We start from the raw sequence: 17,440 nt of genomic DNA on the forward strand, positions 1-17,440 counted from the left end.
CAGCCTGGTCTCCAGAGCGAGATCCAGGACAGGCACAAAAACGACACAGGGAAACCCCGTCTCGAAACCCGCCTCCCAATAAAAATTTGTTTTGTTTGAGAATGGGTCATGCTATGTAGTCTAGGCTGGTCTTGAACTTGTGATTCTCCTACTAAACCCCCTAAATGCTAGGATTACAGACAAATGTTATCGGGTTTGGCTAAGAATTCACTTTTTGAGAACATTTATAGAGAAGACAAAACATCAGGGTTGAAGAGGATGTGGAGGGCAGATACAAAAGGGAGCTTACATAACTACTACCAGAAGCCAGGAGAACGGAGGCTAGGCAAGCTTTGCCAGGAATGGATGTGGTGGAGGCTCCCTGACAGGCCACGCCCCTGGCAGGCCACGCCCCCAGGCCAGCGGAACCCAAGAGGCACGGACACGCGCAGCCCGGACAGCAGAGGGAAGGGCACACGCGCCGCCGGAAGGAGCCATACGCTTCTTGGCCCTTCAGATCCAAGCACTGGGGTCGCGAGGGGCAATGGAGAGTTCTGAGGCTGACCCTGCGGATGACACTTCCATGGACGCTTTCCTGGATAAGTTCCAGAGCCAACCTTACCGCGGCGGCTTCCGCGAGGACCAGTGGGAGGAGGTGAGCGTTCCCGGGGGCTCCGCTGGGGTAGGAACGTGGTCCTCGTGCCTTGATCGCTGCCGAAGGACGAGTGGCTTCCAGTTGAGTGCCAGAAGCCATCTGCTTCGAGGTTTTGAGAGTCTAAGTTGTCAGTGCAGTTAAGACTACAGGGTTTGGCAGTCAGCCGTGTGATCCACCACCACCTGGTTCTGCTACTGGATCGGTTTCCTGAGTTCTCTGAGCTGGCTTCCTCCCTTGTAAAGTTGCTTTACCTGCAGCACCCTGTCACTTACGGTAAGGGCAAAGATGAACGTGAGCGCACCCAGTTGAAGGTGATTACGACCACCCTTGGAGAGTTGAGAACTCAGAAGTCCAGTTTTCCACCATAGGAACCGGAGACTGTATAGATCCAGCCAATCATGAGGATTTGCAGATCATAATCAGTGAAAAAGACTTTGACGTTGAGTCCTGGGATTGCATCTAATTCAGTAGACAATGCTAATTATGTGCTTTATTCTTTTGAAATCTAGGAATTTGACAAGATCCCCCTATTTATGAAGAAAGCACCATCAGAAATAGATCCCAAGGAGTTCCCTGACTTGGCTTGCCTTCAGTCAATTATTTTTGATGATGAGCGATCTCCAGAAGGTATCTTATGTGACTAGTGTTTGCTTTGTGTCTTTGTTGAGGTAAAGTATGAGTTAGATGGCCAACTTGTCACTATTCCCTCCACAGTTCCAGGCCTCAAAGATCAGACTCCGATAAAAAGCCAAATTGTCCTAAAGAATCAGGAAATATGTGTGATAATTGCCAACAAGTATACTACTACCTTAGTGGGCACTGTTGAAGCACTCCGGCGGTAGCTCACAGTGGGTCTAAATCTTAATAGTTTTGTAGGTTGTTACCAGAAAGAGGAGGGAAAATGGCATTTCAGTGAATGAAACAATGTAAGAAAAGGAGTAGTATAATTTCCTCAAAAAATTTTTTTAAGTCCTTCAAAAACTAGGATAAATATATGCACGTGTGTGTGTGTGTGTGTGTGTGTGTGTGTGTGTGTGTGTGTGTGTGTGTATTGAACCCAGAACCTCGGCGGTCAGGGGACAGCTTTGTTTTGTGGTGTGACTTCTCTTTTACCTTATGAATGTTCCTGAGATCAAGCTCAGGTTGTCAAGCGTGGGGCCAGGTGCCTTTACCTGCTGAGTCATCTCTTAGGTCATCTTTCTTTCCCCCTTCAGCACTCACAGCCGGGCGGTGGTGGCGCACGCCTTTAACCCCAGCACTCGGGAGGCAGAGGCAGGCGAATCTCTGAGTTTGAGGCCAGCCTGGGCTACAGAGCAAGTTCCATCACAGCCAGGGCTGTTACACAGAGAAACTTTGTCTTGGAAAAAGAGAGAGAGAGAGAGAGAGAGAGAGAGAGAGAGAGAGAAAAAGAACCACTTAGTAACATACATCCTAAGACTTTTGGAATTGATTGTAGCATTAACTTTGTGTGACATTGTGTCTCTATATTGATGCCCATTTTATCATACCATTAATTTGGATTTTTCTTTCTCTGTTGGTTCCATCTCTTTCATTTATCATATCTGTGTTAGTTTGCCTTCTTCTTGGCTGTGCTAAAAGACTGTCCAAGATGAGCTTGGGGGAAGAAAGGGTTTATTTTGGCTTATAGGCTATAATCAGTTTATCACTGAAGGAAGTGAACTCAAGCAGGCACTTAGAGGCAGGAACTGAGACTGAGACCATAGGGAATGCTGCTTACTGGCTTGTTCTGCTTACCTTGTTTAGCTTTGTTATACACCCCAGGACCACCTGCCCAGGAGTAGTACTGCCCACAGTGTGATAGACCCTCCCACATCAATCATTAATCAAGAAAAGGCCCAAGACGACAGACCAATCTGATGGAGGCATTTTTTTTTTCGTTTGAGGCTTCCTCTTCCCAGATGACTCTAGCTTGTGTCAAGATGGCACCAACCTAACCTGCACAATATTACTTCATGATTCAGATTTTCAGTGAGCTTTCTAAAGGTATGACATAATGTTTATTTCCTCTATTTGCAGAGCAAGCCAAGGCCTATAAAGATGAAGGCAATGATTATTTTAAAGAAAAAGACTATAAGAAAGCTGTGGTTTCATACAGTGAAGGATTAAAAAAGAAGTGTGTAGACCCTGATTTGAATGCAATCCTTTATACCAATCGGGCCGCGGCACAGTACTATCTCGGTAAGTACTAATTATGACTCAATTAGCTTCTTTTCCTGTATGTATGTGTATATATAGTGGATGGGTGTGTATGTCATTCTCAGGAGTCATCTACCTTGGTTTTTTTTTTTTTTTTTTTTTCGAGACAGGGTTTTTCTGTGTAGTTTTGGTGCCTGTCCTGGAACTCACTCTGTAGACCAGGTGGGACTCGAACTCACAGAGATCCTCCTGGCTCTGCCTCTCGAGTGCTGGGATCAAAGTCATGCGCCACCACCGCCTGGCCTACTTTGTTTTTTGAGACAGTCTCCTGGAGCTTTCTGAGAAAGGTAGGCTGGCTGGCCAGCAAGCCATATGAATCCGTTTGTCTCCGCTCCCTCCTCTCCCCTCAGCGTGGGATTACAAGCACATGCTATCACAGTAGCATTTTTATGAGGGTCCTGGGGATTGTATTCGGGTCCCCATGCTTGTACAGCAAGCACTGTATCGACTGAGCCTTCTCCTCAGCCTGACTTTATTATTTCTGAGGAGATACATGTCTCAGCACTTAAGAACACTTGCTCCTCTTCCAGAGAACCTCAAGTTCAGGTCCCAGTACCCGCATCAGGATGCTCACAACTGCCTGTACACAGGCACACTCCAGCTCCAGAGGTCTGATGCCCTCTTCTGAAGTCCATGAGCACCCACACATACAGGGCTGGCTGGTTGGTGTGTGTGTGCGCGCGCGTGCCCCCCCCCATCACACACATCTTTGAAAAAGGAAAAGAAGAAAATTCATACTAGGAGTGGTCACTTGTGCTTTTAATCTTGGAATTTGGGAGGCAGAGGCAGGTGGATCTAGGAAATTTCTTAAATTGATACTTTTCTTTATTCTGTGTACTGTTTTCTTTCTTTCCTTTTTTTTTTTTTTTTTTTTAAATTTTCAAGACAGGGATTCTCTATGTAGCTTTGGAACCTGTCTTAGAACTCATTTTGTAGACCAGGCCTCAAACTCACAGAGATCCTCCTGCCTCTGCATCCTGAGTGCTGAGATTAAAGGCGTGCGCCATCACTGCCAGGCCTGCGTACTGTTTTCTTTTTGGAACTTGTGGCTGCTGGTGCAGAACCAAGTGGGAGAATGGGGCTGAGGGCTCTGTGCTTGGTTTTCCTTTACTGGATCACCACTGTGCCTGGGGTTCCAGTCCAGAGGTCCTGTTTTTGTGCCTGCCTAGAGTAAACCTCCAGTCTCTCTCTGTGGGTTTGGGCGGGCTGGGTTCCAGCAGCAGAGGGTAAGGCATTTGGAAATCTGCCGGCCTTTCAGTCTGCCTGCTCCCTTTGCAGAGGCCCTGCTGCCCGTGACTCCGAGTCCTGAGTACTTGTTTCTCTTGTGGTGTGGCTCGGTAGTCCCCTCTGCTTTCTGTTTTCAAGCCCATCCCTTTGCTTTCCAGCTTTCAAAGTGTATTCTGTGTCCTAAGTGCCTTTGTGAGTGTCTGGACCCTGTAAATCTCAGCTACCTAGGAGAATGAGGCAGGAGGATCCCAAGTTTGAGGTCAGCCTGGGCGGTTTCGTGAAACCCTGTCTCAGATCTCAGTACCAGAGGGAAATAATGGAGCTCACTTGTCCTTACACCTTGCTCAAGTATTTTTGAGGATAATTTCTAGAAGAAAACTGTTGTTTCAAAGAGAGTGCTAATTTATTCTGTAATTAACTGTATTTTTCCATATCCTCACCAATTTCACGTCAGCTTTAGTTGCCTGGCCACTAGTGAACGGGACAACTTTTCACGGGCTTACTCACCGTTTCCAATTCATGTGGATTGCCTGCCATTGTGAGCATTTTAGGACTTGATGAGCATAATATTTTTCAGAAATATGTTCAGTTGTTCCAATTTCTTGAGACTTGTTCAAGAAATGTCTTTGTCAATGCCATGGTGTTCTGGAAACATTTTGACCTCAAAACTTGTTCCTTCTTTACTTATTGGCATTTTGTTAGGCAATTTCCGCTCTGCTCTCAACGATGTGCTGGCTGCCAGAAAGCTGAAGCCTGGCCACCTGAAAGCCATAATAAGAGGTGAGTCTCCATGAGCTGCGGGGTGGCCATCACTGTGGAAAAACTGGCACTCTCTGCACCAAAAACTGCCATTGACAGCGCTGCTCCCGAGGTGCTGGGCCTGAGGGAGTCACCTCAGTCCTGCAGTCTTGATGTGAAGCTGCCCCTCAGCAGCTGCAGGCCACTCAGCACTCCTCAGAAGGCTCTACCCTTTAGGCTGTGGTTGTATGAAATTGAAACTCCTCATTTTTAATTAGTAAAGATTAAAGTTAATTAAGACACAGCACATCCTGATTTTCTTCCCAGTTTCCCTGATTGAAAGGCAAGATATTCAAATGCCAATTAAAATAATTAAAAGATAAGTTCTAGGACCTTTGTTGAGAACTCTCCTGCTGGACTGTTTCCTCGTTTCCGTCTTGTGGTCCGGTGCTTTATTAATTTATTCTTTAGTTTTCTTTGTGCTTAGGGTGCTTTGCAAACTTTGATTTATTCTTCATGTATTGAACCTCCCTCCATTGCCATGAGCCAGCTTAAACTGCTTTATCCAAGTTATGCCTCTTTAGATGTCCCTGGCTGGAGGGTGGGAAGTGGGTTCTTGTCCCTCGGCCACAGGACAGAAGGCACGGAGTCAGGGTGGCTGGTAGAGTACAGTCCTGTGGAATTAGTCTCACTGATTCACTGTCAGCCTCACCTTAAAGTATGACCTTGGCAGGGCATCTCCTCTCAGTGTCAGTTTGCTCAGTTCTGAGTAGGGGTAGGCTTTTCTCCTCTACCATGTGGGCTCCAGGGAGTGAGTTCAGGTCATCAGGCTTGGCAGCAAGGACTTTACCTGCTGAACCATCCTACCTGTCCAGGGTTAGAGTCTTTGACAGCCAAGCCTTTATAATAAAGTTCTGATGTTTAAAATTTTCTATGAAGGGCTGGAGAGATGGCTCAGCGGTTAAGAGCACTGCTTGCTCTTCCAAAGGTCCTGAGTTCAATTCCCAGCAACCACATGGTGGCTCACAACCATCTGTAATGAGATCTGGTGTCCTCTTCTGGCCTGCAGGAATATGTACAGATAGAACACTGTGTACATGATAAATAAATAAACCTTTAAAAAAATAATAAAATAAAATAAAATAAATTTTCTATGAATAGCTGGGCGGTGGTGGCGCATGCCTTTAATCCCAGCACTTTGGGAGGCAGAACCAGGTGGATCTCTGTGAGTTCAAGGCCAGCCTGGTCTACAGAGTGAGATCCAGGACAGGCACCAAAAACAACACAGAGAAACCTTATCTCGAAAAAAAAAATAAAATAAAATAAAAAAATAAAATAAAAAAAATAAAAACAATTTCCATGAAAAGCCTAAAAGAGGTTAACTCTTGAACATGATTGCATCAAAACATTTTAGAGCTGGGCAGTGGTGGCACACACCGTTAGTCTCAGCACTTGGGAGGCAGAGGCAGCAGATCTCTGTGAATTTGAGGCCAGCCTGGTCTACAGAGTGAGTTCCAGGACAGCCAGGGCCACATAATGAAACCAGGTCTCAAACAAACAAACAAAAAATGTTTTGGAACTAGAATCAAGATATGCAGCTTAGTGGTAGAGCACCTTCCCTAGCATGCACAAGGTGCCTCAGATATCATCCCAGAATGCAAGCAAAACAAGCCCCCAAACCAGCCAAACAAAACCCAAAGAGGAGCAGCTTAAACAGACGGCTCTATAAAAAAGGAAACTTAGAAGAGACCCTGGGCTTTGGTGTTGATTGGTGGCTGCGGAAATTCTGCTTTATAGTAAATATCCTTTGGGGGCTGGGGAGATGGCTCAGCAGTTAGGGGAACATTTGCTCTTGCAGAGGACTTTTTCTGTCCAGTGGGTCCCAGCTGCCTGAGACTCCAGCTCCAGGGCTATCCAACATTTCTGGCCTCTTCAGGCAGATACTTTTGTGAACATGCCCACACGTAAACATATACACATACACATGAAAAAAAATACACATACCATCTGAGATGGGTTTTATTCTCCCGTTTGCAGATGAGGAACCTGAAACTCAGACATGGCCCTTGTCCAAGGTCCAGCAGGTAACGACAGCCATTTTCTAGCCCAGCTCGGTCTGATTCCAGAACTTGTGTTCTTTGCCATGAGCTGCTGCATTTTAGGGTTCTTTATACCAGGAAGACGTAGAAGTTTTGAACTAAATGGGGATGAGAGCGATTTCACAAATCCTTTCCTTGTCTAGGAACTGAACTACAAAGAGCAGAGCCCTGCCTTCCCATATAGGGCTGGCTGGTGCCCGGTGGGGAGGGAGGGTTTGTTCAAGGTGTGCACATTGTTCTAGATCCTCAGGACTCTGGTTTCTGCAGGTGCCATTTGCCATCTTGAACTGAAACACTTTGCCGAGGCTGTGAACTGGTGTGATGAGGGGCTACAGATTGATGCCAAAGAGAAGAAACTTCTAGAAGTGAGGGCAAAAGCAGACAAGCTGAAGGTTGGTAACTGTCCGCAGAGGTTTGCATTTGCTAATTAGCATTCCTCGGGTTATGTCTCAAGTCATTGTGGGAATATCTGGTGTGTATACTAGCAGTCTAGTAGTGGTGTCTAACTTTGCCCTGCCAAGAGCAGGTGTAAATGGGGTTCCAGCAGGCAGAGTTTCCTGAGAGATGATGCCCGAGCCTAATCTCTTAATGACTGAGCAGGAGTTTACTTGGCTGAATGACACTCCCTGAATGAGGGAGAAGAACATTCCAGACAAGAGCCCTAGGAGGGAGACATCAACAAATCTGAGTTTGAATACTACTTTGCCACTGCTGAAATGTGTTGGACAAGTTCCTGATGTCTCTCAGTCCCAGCTTTGAAAATGAAGAGTATAATATATACCTTGACTGTTTTTATGAAGATGAAATGAGCTAAGTGGTTTTCACATTCTCAAGAGAGTTAGAAACAACCAGATAATACCCAGCAGAGGCCGCACGAGCTGCAAAGCCTCACATATCTGCCCTCTTCCCTTTGTAGCAGATGTTGGCAGATTCCTATCACCTGCAGGGTCAGGAGTGAAAGCCTTGGACAGACTGGGGTTGGGGGTGAGCAGGGAAGAATATTCTCTCCGTCAGACTGAGTAGAATGTAGTGTTTTCCCTCACCGGTTGTGACTGTGCAGAAGGCAGAGCCTGTGAGTTTTTGACACGGGTTCTCCAGCCCCCAGAGAAGCTGGGGTCCCCATGCAGCACTTGTCCACTCCACTGGGGTCCCTGAATCGAGACGCCCTTTCTCCTTGATTGGTGGTGTCTTCCTCAGCTGCCTAAGCCTACTTTGGGGACAGACTCATTCACCCCATGTGTTGCACTCAGTCCACACCACCAGGGCTCACACCTGGTACACTTAGCCCTTTACTTGGCAGTACTGCTCAGTGGGTTGTGAGTTCCTGGGGTACAAGAACTAAGGTTTGGGGGTTTTGTTTGTTTGTTTGTTTGCTTTTTTAAGAAATAGGTTTTAAATTTCTGCTTCCACTGGGCCTGGCCCCTGGATGTGTGCTTGTGCTTGTTTACTGAAGCAGCCCCTGGCAATCCCTGAGCAGGAGCGTGGCCTGCACAGGGACTGGGTATGGTCGTGCACAGGGACTGGGTATGGTCGTGCACAGGGACTAGGTATGGTCGTGCACAGGGACTGGGTATGGTCGTGCACAGGGACTGGGTATGGTCGTGCACAGGGACTGGGTATGGTCGTGCACAGGGACTGGGTATGGTCCTGCACAGGGACTGGGTATAGTCCTGCAGGCTGGGGTAAGATGGAGGAAGAGCTCCCTGGAGCTGATGGCATCTGAATTTTATTTCCAGAGGATGGAAGAGAGGGATCTGAGGAGGGCAAAGTTGAAAGAAAAGAAGGAACAGAGACAGAACGAGGCTCTACTTCAGGCCGTCAAGGTAAGTTCTCAGACTATAGCCAAGTGTATAAAGTCCCCTGGCTGTGGAAACCTGCCAGGATCCTTCCTTGGGATGCTTTTTCTTCACGACTGTGCTTACCCAGGCTCTGGAGTCAGACCACTGCGTCCAGTTAGCTCGGCCCCTGCCTTTGCTGGTCTCAGGAACATACCGAGTGTGTGCTCTGGGTTAATCATCCTCTTGTCCCATTTTCTCAGCAGCCATCTGGGGAAGGCTTTCCTGTTCCTGCTTTACTTGTTTTAGATGAGAAAACCTCACACAGCTCAGGGTGTCAGCACCAGGGCCTTTCTCTTTACTATAACTTACGTTACAACCCGAGAAAGCCGCAGTTTTAGGATGTTCTTCTGACTAATGGCAATAAAATCCTCCCTGTCCAGCATTCTGAAGTGAGTGTAGTCTAGGAGGCCCAGTGGCCAAGCCAGTTAGTGCTTGGTTCTTACATGAAGGGAACGTGTCTGACTCACGTTTCTTTCATCCTTGACAGCCGACTAGTCTCCCATTTGATCTTGCTTTGTCTTTACAGGGAGATGATGACTCCTGGGCTGAGGTTGTAGTTTCTTTCTGTGTTCACTGAAGTTATGCACCCATTTTGATGATTAACTTTGAGAATTTAACACTGCTAAAGTGTACCTCACTTGTCTCTCCCAACAGGCAATCTGTTAACACATATTAACAAGTTAAATATGGGGGCTGGAGAGATGGCTCAGTGGTCAAGATCCCTGGTTGCTCTTCCAGAGAACCCAGGTCCATCCCCAGCACCCACATGGCAGCTCACAACTGTCTATAACTCCAGCTCCAGGGGATCTGACGCCCTTACACAGACATACATATGGGTAAAACACCACATAAATAAAATTAAAAAAAAAAAATTAGACTGGGCACATGGCGCATGCCTTTAATCCCAGCGCCTGGGAGCAGGTGACAGGAGGATCAGAAAGTCAAGGCCCGCTCTGGTTCCATGAGACTGTCTCAAAAAGAGAAAAGAACAGGTTTGCCAACTCCTACTTTAGGGATATCATCAAAGCAATTTTGATGTCTCCAGATGTGCTAACCTTAGAAACCTAGCACACGTTAAGAGATGGCCCCCCTTTGGAGACCCGTGGTGGATCTTCACGTCAGTAAGGCAGTCAGGATGAAGTCAGGTTTTATTTCTAGCATCCTGTGTGCTCACCCAAGGGAAGCATTTGCATTCCTGTACCATCGCACGCTTGCCCTGTTCTGTGCCTCTGCACGTGCATTCTCCACCTTTCAAAGCCACTCTCCAAGGCTTAGCACTTCTCAGGTACCACCAGCTACTGTCTGCAGTACCTCAGCTCCACTTCCTACCGTCTGTTGTGACTATTCCATAGCTGCTTCCTCTAGACCAGAGACAGCTCTGAGGGCAGGGAACCATGTCCACCTCCTCTTGGTGCAGGGCCAAGCACACCATAGATGCCTAGTGAAAGTAAGTTAAACAAGTGGTGCCTACTGTGTGCCAGGCCGCCAGGACAGTTAGGATGGACCGTGTGTGGAGCTGGCCCTCAGGAAGCTCCTATGGGTAGGGTGTATTTCAGTGATGTGTGTTTGCATCTTCCTACATGAGGTCTGTGCCTGTGTTTTTGTCTTAATCCAGGCTAGGAACATCAGGCTTGTCTCTGAAGCGGTGGTTAAGGATGAAGATTCAGCCTCCAATGGTCCAGCTGAGATCCTCCTGGATGGGCTCAGCTCTGAGAACCCTGGTGGAGCCAGGCTAAGCCTAAATAATCAAGGCAGGCTGAGCTGGCCCGTGCTGTTCCTGTACCCAGAGTATACGCAGTCTGACTTTGTCGCTGCCTTTCATGAGGATTCCAGGTACATACTCCAGCAGCTCTCCACTCCTGCTCGAGTGCTCCTCCTGCCAACGTGCCAGGGAGTAATTTAGAGGTACCCCCTAGCAGGTTGCCGGGCTTCTCCCTTGTGAATCTGTTTGCTCTCTGGCAGCACAGGGCTTGCCTTGTCACTGTCTGGTGGGTCATCTTAGGTAGTACATGCGTATAGTGTAAGTGTGTGTTTATTACAAAAGATAGAGATCGCACCATTTAACTTGTGACTTCAAAGCGTTAATGCTTCGAAAGATTATGTCCTAGACAAGTGTCTAGCCTTCATATTTTGGTGCTGTTGTCTCAGTGGGTTAAGCCTGAATGTCATGCTTTATACATCACCTTTCTCTCTGAATTGGTGTCCAGGGACTGATGTGGGGATGGAGATGGAACATTGATACCCAGAAAGCACTTCTTCCTCCCGTAGGTTTATTGACCATCTTAAGGTGATGTTTAGTGAAGCGCCCTCCTGGGACTCAGAGCAGAAATACCACCTGGATAATTTGGAGGTAAGAAAAGTTCTATTTCGTCCCTCTGAGGGAGTTGGGGAGAGTGTATACAGAAATTGAGTGTTTTTAAAAGGTGTGTGTGTGATTTGCCACAGCACATGTGGAGGTCAATGGACAACTTTGGGGCGTTGGCTTTCTCCCCTGTAGGTTCTGGGGATTGAACTCAGGCCATCAGCCTTGTCCATCAAGAGCTTTTACACACTGAACCATCTCACTGACCCTTGAGTAATTACAATTTTTTTGGTAAAATATACATTATATAACACTTACCATTTTAGGCCCACAGTTGAGTGACATTATCAAGCTCATTCACACTGTTATATGTCCATTACCACTATCCCTCTCTATAACTTTCCATTTTCCTAAACTGAGACACTGAACTCATCAAACATCAAACAGAAATGTCCTCTACCCCTGCCCTTGGGTGTGTTCTACTTCCTTTCTCTATGAACGTGGGACCACACAGAAACAGAAGTCATACAGTGTCTGGCTTACTTCGCTTAGCATAGTGTCTTCAAGGTTCAACCATAGTCTAGAATGAGTCATATTGTAGCATGTGTGAGCCTTCCTTTGTAAGGCTGAATAATATTCCAGTGCTAGAATTTTTAAAATAAAATATAACCAGAGTTTACTGAGTAATGAATTGTTTCCTGAATATTTGAGAGGGAGACACCACATGTTTTCCAGCAACCTTGAATTACTTTTGTACATATTTTCTGTAGACAAAGACATTCTTCATGATCTCGAAAGAGCTATCAAGGTCAGGAAACTAGCCTTGATTGCTGACTACAGTCTTATCCTCAGGCTCCATTCAGGGTCCACAGATTGTCCCAGGAAGATTCTTTTTGTTCCAGGAACACGTAGTGTGTTGATTATGTCCTTTATTGTCCCTGCCCTGACCCCTGAAGGGCTGTTGTCTGTGTTTTCTGTCTTCTCTCCCGTGTTTCCTGGGACTGGATTTGGATTTTGTGTGTTTGGCTGGACTGTTACAGGGGTGATGCTGTGTTCTCACTGACCTATCAGGTGGGCTCTCCGTGTCTTGTTCTTAAAGATGATCACCCTGGTCACCTGACCAAGGAGGGGTCCCCAGGTCTCTACTGCACAGTCACTCTGTACACTTTATAATTTCATAGGAGGCTCTTTGAAATGAGTGTGTGTGCACGTGCACTAGCATGCATGTAGATGTCAGAGGACAACTTACAGGAGCCAGTTCTGACCTTCCATCATGTAGAGTCTGAACTCAGATCATCAGGCTTGGAGCAAAGCATGTACCTTTACCACTGAGCCATCTCACTAGCCCGACATCTGTTTTACTCAGTGGATTTATGGTTTCCTTTTTTAGTCAATGAGTTATAATTGGCTACTGTGGTTGTTTATGTTCAAATTGTGCTAGACTTGGTCAGTGGGACTCTCTTCCGACTTGTTCTTATAGATTAGTGTAAGAACTTGTTTCTGGCCCGGATGCTCTGCCTTTGACCTCTGTTCTCTTCACTGCAGCTCTGACAGCAGCCATTCTTTCCCGAGGGGCCTTGGTTGTTCCTACTGGAGAGGGGTATTAGAAGCCTAAGTCTCGGTGCGGTCCATGCACTGTTAATATTGGGAAAAGGGACTCATGGCTAGGGACTGAGTATGTGGGCAACGTTATGTGTCTCCAGTTCTCCGGCACTGAGATCTGCTTTATATTTGTGAGGAAGACTTTGGTGGCTTTTTGGTTTTTGAGTCAGGTTTTTACTGTGTAGCACAGGCTAGCCTGGGACTCAAGACAGTCCCCCTCCCTCAGCCTGTGTGCACTAGGGTTCCAGCTGTGCACTACCACGCCCAGCTGACCTTTGCTCTTTGGTCAGACCCCCTCTGCCACTAACACTGGCACCTTCCTGTGGGGAACCCTCAGCCCCATGGCGGGCTGCTCCCCCCGCATGGCAGCCTTCCTCGTCTGCGGACTGTGACATCCTGAATGGCTCACCCACCCTTCATCCTGTTCAGGCTCTCACCCAACAGGCCATCCTGTTGGGGCTTGGTGGCATGGACTGTAATCCCAGCCACTTGGGAAGCTGGAGTAGGAGTCCAACCTGGACTAATAAGCAATTCAAGGTAACTTAGTGACTTAACTTTATTTTAAAAACCTTAAAAAGGAGGGCTATAGCTCAGTGGCTGAGCACCTGCCTAGCGTGTGTGACACCCTAGGTCCTATCCTATCCTCAGTACTAAAGAGCAGCAAGAAAACAGAAGCAGCAGGCCATTCTGTGCCATAACTAGTGGTCGTCTTTCATCTGTCTGGGGCCTGATACCCCGCATCGTTTTCTGCCCCGCACATGTGGACACTGTTTTCACTTCTCTTGGGCCCCAGCTTGCTGCCCTAGGCTACCTGACTTCCAAGGAAGCCTTTCTTCCTGTTCAGGCTGCTGGCTCCAGCGTGAGTGCCTCCCTCTCCTGGTCGAGCTCTGACGTGCCTCCTGTGAGATGTCCTCACGCGGCTCTGGCCTCGGTGCCCTGCACACATAACCTGGTGTTCTCACCTGTGAGATGTTCTCACCTGTGAGATGTTCTCACCTGCTCTGGTTCTTCCTTTGTTTCGGGTCACTGTGGCTTTCTCCTCCCCATGCCTACGGCACTGGGACTAAACTGAAGGCTGCACGGGCCGTTTCCTGCCTGTGGACATGAGGAGTGTTCCCCTTCCCTGACCGCGGAGGAGGCAGCCTTCTGGGTAGCACAGCAGAGGCTGACCTGTGCACCCGAGGCTGCAGGCCTGTGGAGGAGTGGTGCTCCACTAGCAGCAGCTGCCGCCATCCCAGCTTCTCAGAGTTGCCACCGCGTGTGTAGGGCTGCTGAAGCCCGGGTTTGTCTCTGATTCTCTTCCTGGTTAATCTCACAGATCTACTTCGAGGATGACGATAGGGCAGAACTATACCAGGTGTCCCCCTGGAGCACTCTGCTGCAGGTGCTGCAGCACCCCAGGTGAGCACCTCCATGGGATGATGGGGAAATGCGCAGGTCCCTTCCCAGAGTCTAGTCAGCTCCTCCGCTCACTGATCCACAGCCATCGCAGAAGGCAGCCCGTCAGAAGGCAGCCCGTGGGACTGACTGGCCTGGCCCATTAAGCCACGCCATCGGCCAAGGAGGGTGAAGAACAATGGCAGCCCAGGCCAGGGAAGTGAGTGCTTGGTCTCAAAATGGAAAAGCTGCTTGGTTTTTGTAGCTGAAGGCAGCTGGGGTAGCTTCCATTTTCTGATTGCACTTGTCTCCCGACACTGTTACATGGAAAGAGCATTGCAGATAGCCCTTGGCTCCCTATCTGTATGACCCTGAGCACACTCTGCCTCACTGGGTTTGCCCTTCACCTATAGAACGGGTACATGTTTCTAGGGTACTTTCGAGTCAGGATGCAAGCAGAAGGTAGAATGCTCTGTAGACATGGTGCAGCCTGCCGAGGGAGGATGTCTTTGTTATCAGCAATGGCAGCAAGCAGGATTCCACAGCCGCCTCTCAGCAGCTTCTGTAGAATGCCCTGAGGGGGTTAACAAGTTCACTCTTGGGGCCATTTTTCTCCAACTTGGAGCAAAGTGAAGAAGAGTAAGGCAAAGGATTTCTGCATTTAGAATAGAAGCCAGTTGTGCTGGGGAGAGGGGTCGTGGGTGTGGTAAGCAGAGAGGCCGGAGAGCTGAGTTAGCACCATTCATGGAGCATGGACTTGACTGTCCCGCTGAGGAACACAGGCTTTATCCGGGATGGTGAATGGACCTGCAGAGGTGAGTTCAAGGAAGGTGTACAGATTTGAATTGTCCTGTTGGGTGCTGAGGCCCAAGGTGGGAGAGGCTGGATGGGAGGGAGGCTCAGGACAGATGGGAAGGTTCAAACATGGCATCTTCCAGGAAGCCCTTCCTGTTTCCCCCCTGTAGAGGGGATTGTGCCTTCTTGGGCTAAGGATGTATCTCACACATCTTTTTATAGCCCTTCCTCCAGGACTAAGCTTGGGAGCAAGAACATGTTTTTTTTTTAAGTATGTCTTTTAACATTTAAGGGGGAGGGGCGGGGGTTGCACCCATGCCATGGCATATGCTGTGTGCAGGTCAGAGGACACCTTGTGGGTGTTGGTTCTCTCTTCCACTATTTGAGTCCCAGTAAGGCACAGCAACCGAGTGCCTTTATCCACTGAACCATCTTACTGGTCCATGTGCTTATACTTTAATCTTGTTTCTTAACACAGGGCCTTGTTACTAAACCTGGAGTCATAGTCTGTACCTCAAGAAGCCAGGCTTGGCCATTCACTCTCAAGAAACCAATTCAAAGAGCAAAAGTAATAGTTTTGTTTGGTTTTTAAAGGTGAAAAAAAAAAGGGGGGGTATTAATTCAGTGTGGCCACAATGGGAACAGATGGCCAAACCTGGCTTGTTGGGGTATAGACTGTAGCCTCAAGTTATAAGAACCCGGCTTACCCAGTTACTCACAGAACAGGGAGTGAATGAACTGATAACTTGTTTTGTGGTCTTCTTTCATGTTTAGTCCCATGTGTGCCTGTTGCCAGAGGGCCGACCTAGAGTTGTGGCTCACTTTTAAGGGGAGACTTATGCTGTCCCCAGACTTACGAACAACCAGACAAAGAAATGTGCTGTTGTATCTTAATGTTTATATGCATCCGAAGGTTCACCTTGAGTGTGGTTGGGAAGGTTCATGGATAATAGAGCGTATAATCCAGTTAACCACTCTGTCATGCTCCCTGCAGGTACTCGGTGAAGGCCCTTACACCAACATTCGTGGTCTGTGTAGGATCCTCTCCTTTCTCTAAGAATTATCTTCAGGGGAAAAGGGTACACAGGTAAAGTGGGAGCCAGACCCTGGGGTTTCCTCCCTCAACTTCCTCTGCCTGGAGTCTACACACTTGGATCAGCCAGACAGACCTGGAGTCCAGCATTTCTCTGTTCCCAGGGACAGTGGTTGCTAGCCTCATGCTGGGGACAAGCTGCTGGCCTCCCTGAACCTCAGCCTGTCTGACTGAGTGCCGAGTTCCAGCTGGGCCTCACCCTCCTCAGATTCACAGCTCTGTCTTGGTCAGAACAGCCTTGGAGTCCATCGCTGAAGGAGCATCTGCTGCAGTTGCCTGACGAGCTGGCCTTGGTGACTCCCTGGCCTGTAGATTGTGTCAGGGCGCAGTGACAGTCTTAACCTTTGTGGCATTGGGCACGTACAGAAGGTCCTCCAAGGCAGTAACCAACCCTGCATAGTATTCTAAGGCTGTAGGGCTGAGACTGAGTCTGGCTCTCCACCAGAATCGGGGAGAGCTATAAGGGATGCTGTGGATGCCATGAGGTGAATGGAGCCATGAAGCCACATCCTGTTTCTGCATTAATGACTGTACAGACTGGGATCCTCGGGACCAGTTCCTCTGCCCTCCCAGTGTGAGAACTGCAACAGACCAGACAGTAGCTCCCGAATGCTTCCCCGATTCCTCAGCTCCAGTCATGCTCCTGCCTCAGCAGAAGAATGCTGGGTTAGGGTGTGCACCACTGTACCTGGCTAGTATGCCTTTTGATGTGGAAAGTCTTGGTCTGTCGTAGATAGTTTTTTTCTTGAGCTTTGTGTACTCTTCCCTGCAGCTGAGTGGCTTCCTGCAATGCCCCCCCCCCCCCCCCCCCACATCTCCCAAGGGGAGAAGGGCTGTGAGCAGATGTGACTCGTGCCACATCTGACAGAAGCTGGAGGAGCCAATGGGCAGTGGGTTGCAAGTAGTCTAGTGTTCTTTCCGCTCTACCGTGAGGCCCTGTTTCTTAAATAGGAACATCCCCTTCAGCCTGCGTGTCTCAAAGCAGCTGGCCTAAAGCCACTGATTGTAAAGTGAAAGGCAAATGTTTTTTTGTAGTAAACACTGAGATTTGGGGGGTTGCATGTTACCACAGCAAAACTGACTAATACATCATTAAACTGAGACCAGCTGGTGTCCTTCCAATGGGTTAATTTGGGGTCTTGTGTTGTATGCATCCTTGTTTCTGGAAGAGAAATTGTCTGGAATATTTAGGGAGACCAGTGCAGCTTTCTTTCCCAGGGCAGGTCCCTGCAAATCCAGCCTCTTTTCTCCCCTAGTTTTGGAAACACTGCAGACATTCTCTCCTCACTAAACTGACTTCCTTTGTAAGAACTCAGAAGTCACGTGAGGGGCCTACCAGTTGGGGACAGTCTGGCAGGCATTGCAGGATCCCAGGAGCAGCCTTCTGCTCCACTTCACTGTCGTGGGCAAAGCACGTTCCTGTGTCTTTCTGCTGTAATAGGGATATGCCCCGGCCCTTTTCCTTAGGCTTGTGAGGCTGGGGTGAGGCAATGGATGAGAACAGGTGCAAACTGAAGC

At 48.2% G+C, this 17,440-nt stretch overlaps 1 protein-coding gene across 2 annotated transcripts; it reads left to right on the forward strand.

Annotated features, from left to right (window-relative positions):
- Positions 1-437: 437 nt before the first annotated feature.
- On the forward strand, positions 438-17,052 carry Ttc4 (tetratricopeptide repeat domain 4). 2 transcript variants are annotated; one of them, XM_052717220.1, is made up of 11 exons: positions 438-634; positions 1,144-1,261; positions 2,672-2,833; positions 4,781-4,858; positions 7,183-7,307; positions 8,652-8,738; positions 10,369-10,586; positions 11,022-11,103; positions 13,976-14,058; positions 15,824-15,916; positions 16,027-17,052. In XM_052717220.1, exons 1-11 carry the CDS (start codon positions 524-526, stop codon positions 16,040-16,042), a joined length of 1,173 nt encoding a protein of 390 aa, XP_052573180.1. In that variant the 5' UTR covers positions 438-523; the 3' UTR covers positions 16,043-17,052. The 2 variants fall into 2 exon arrangements, with proteins under 2 accessions (XP_052573180.1, XP_052573181.1); XM_052717221.1 differs by having other exon boundaries at positions 15,824-17,052.
- Positions 17,053-17,440: the final 388 nt, after the last annotated feature.

The sequence above is a fragment of the Peromyscus californicus genome, unplaced genomic scaffold (genome assembly GCF_007827085.1).
Source record: "Peromyscus californicus insignis strain IS unplaced genomic scaffold, ASM782708v3 Scaffold_5__1_contigs__length_169319896, whole genome shotgun sequence".
NCBI lineage: Eukaryota > Metazoa > Chordata > Mammalia > Rodentia > Cricetidae > Peromyscus > Peromyscus californicus.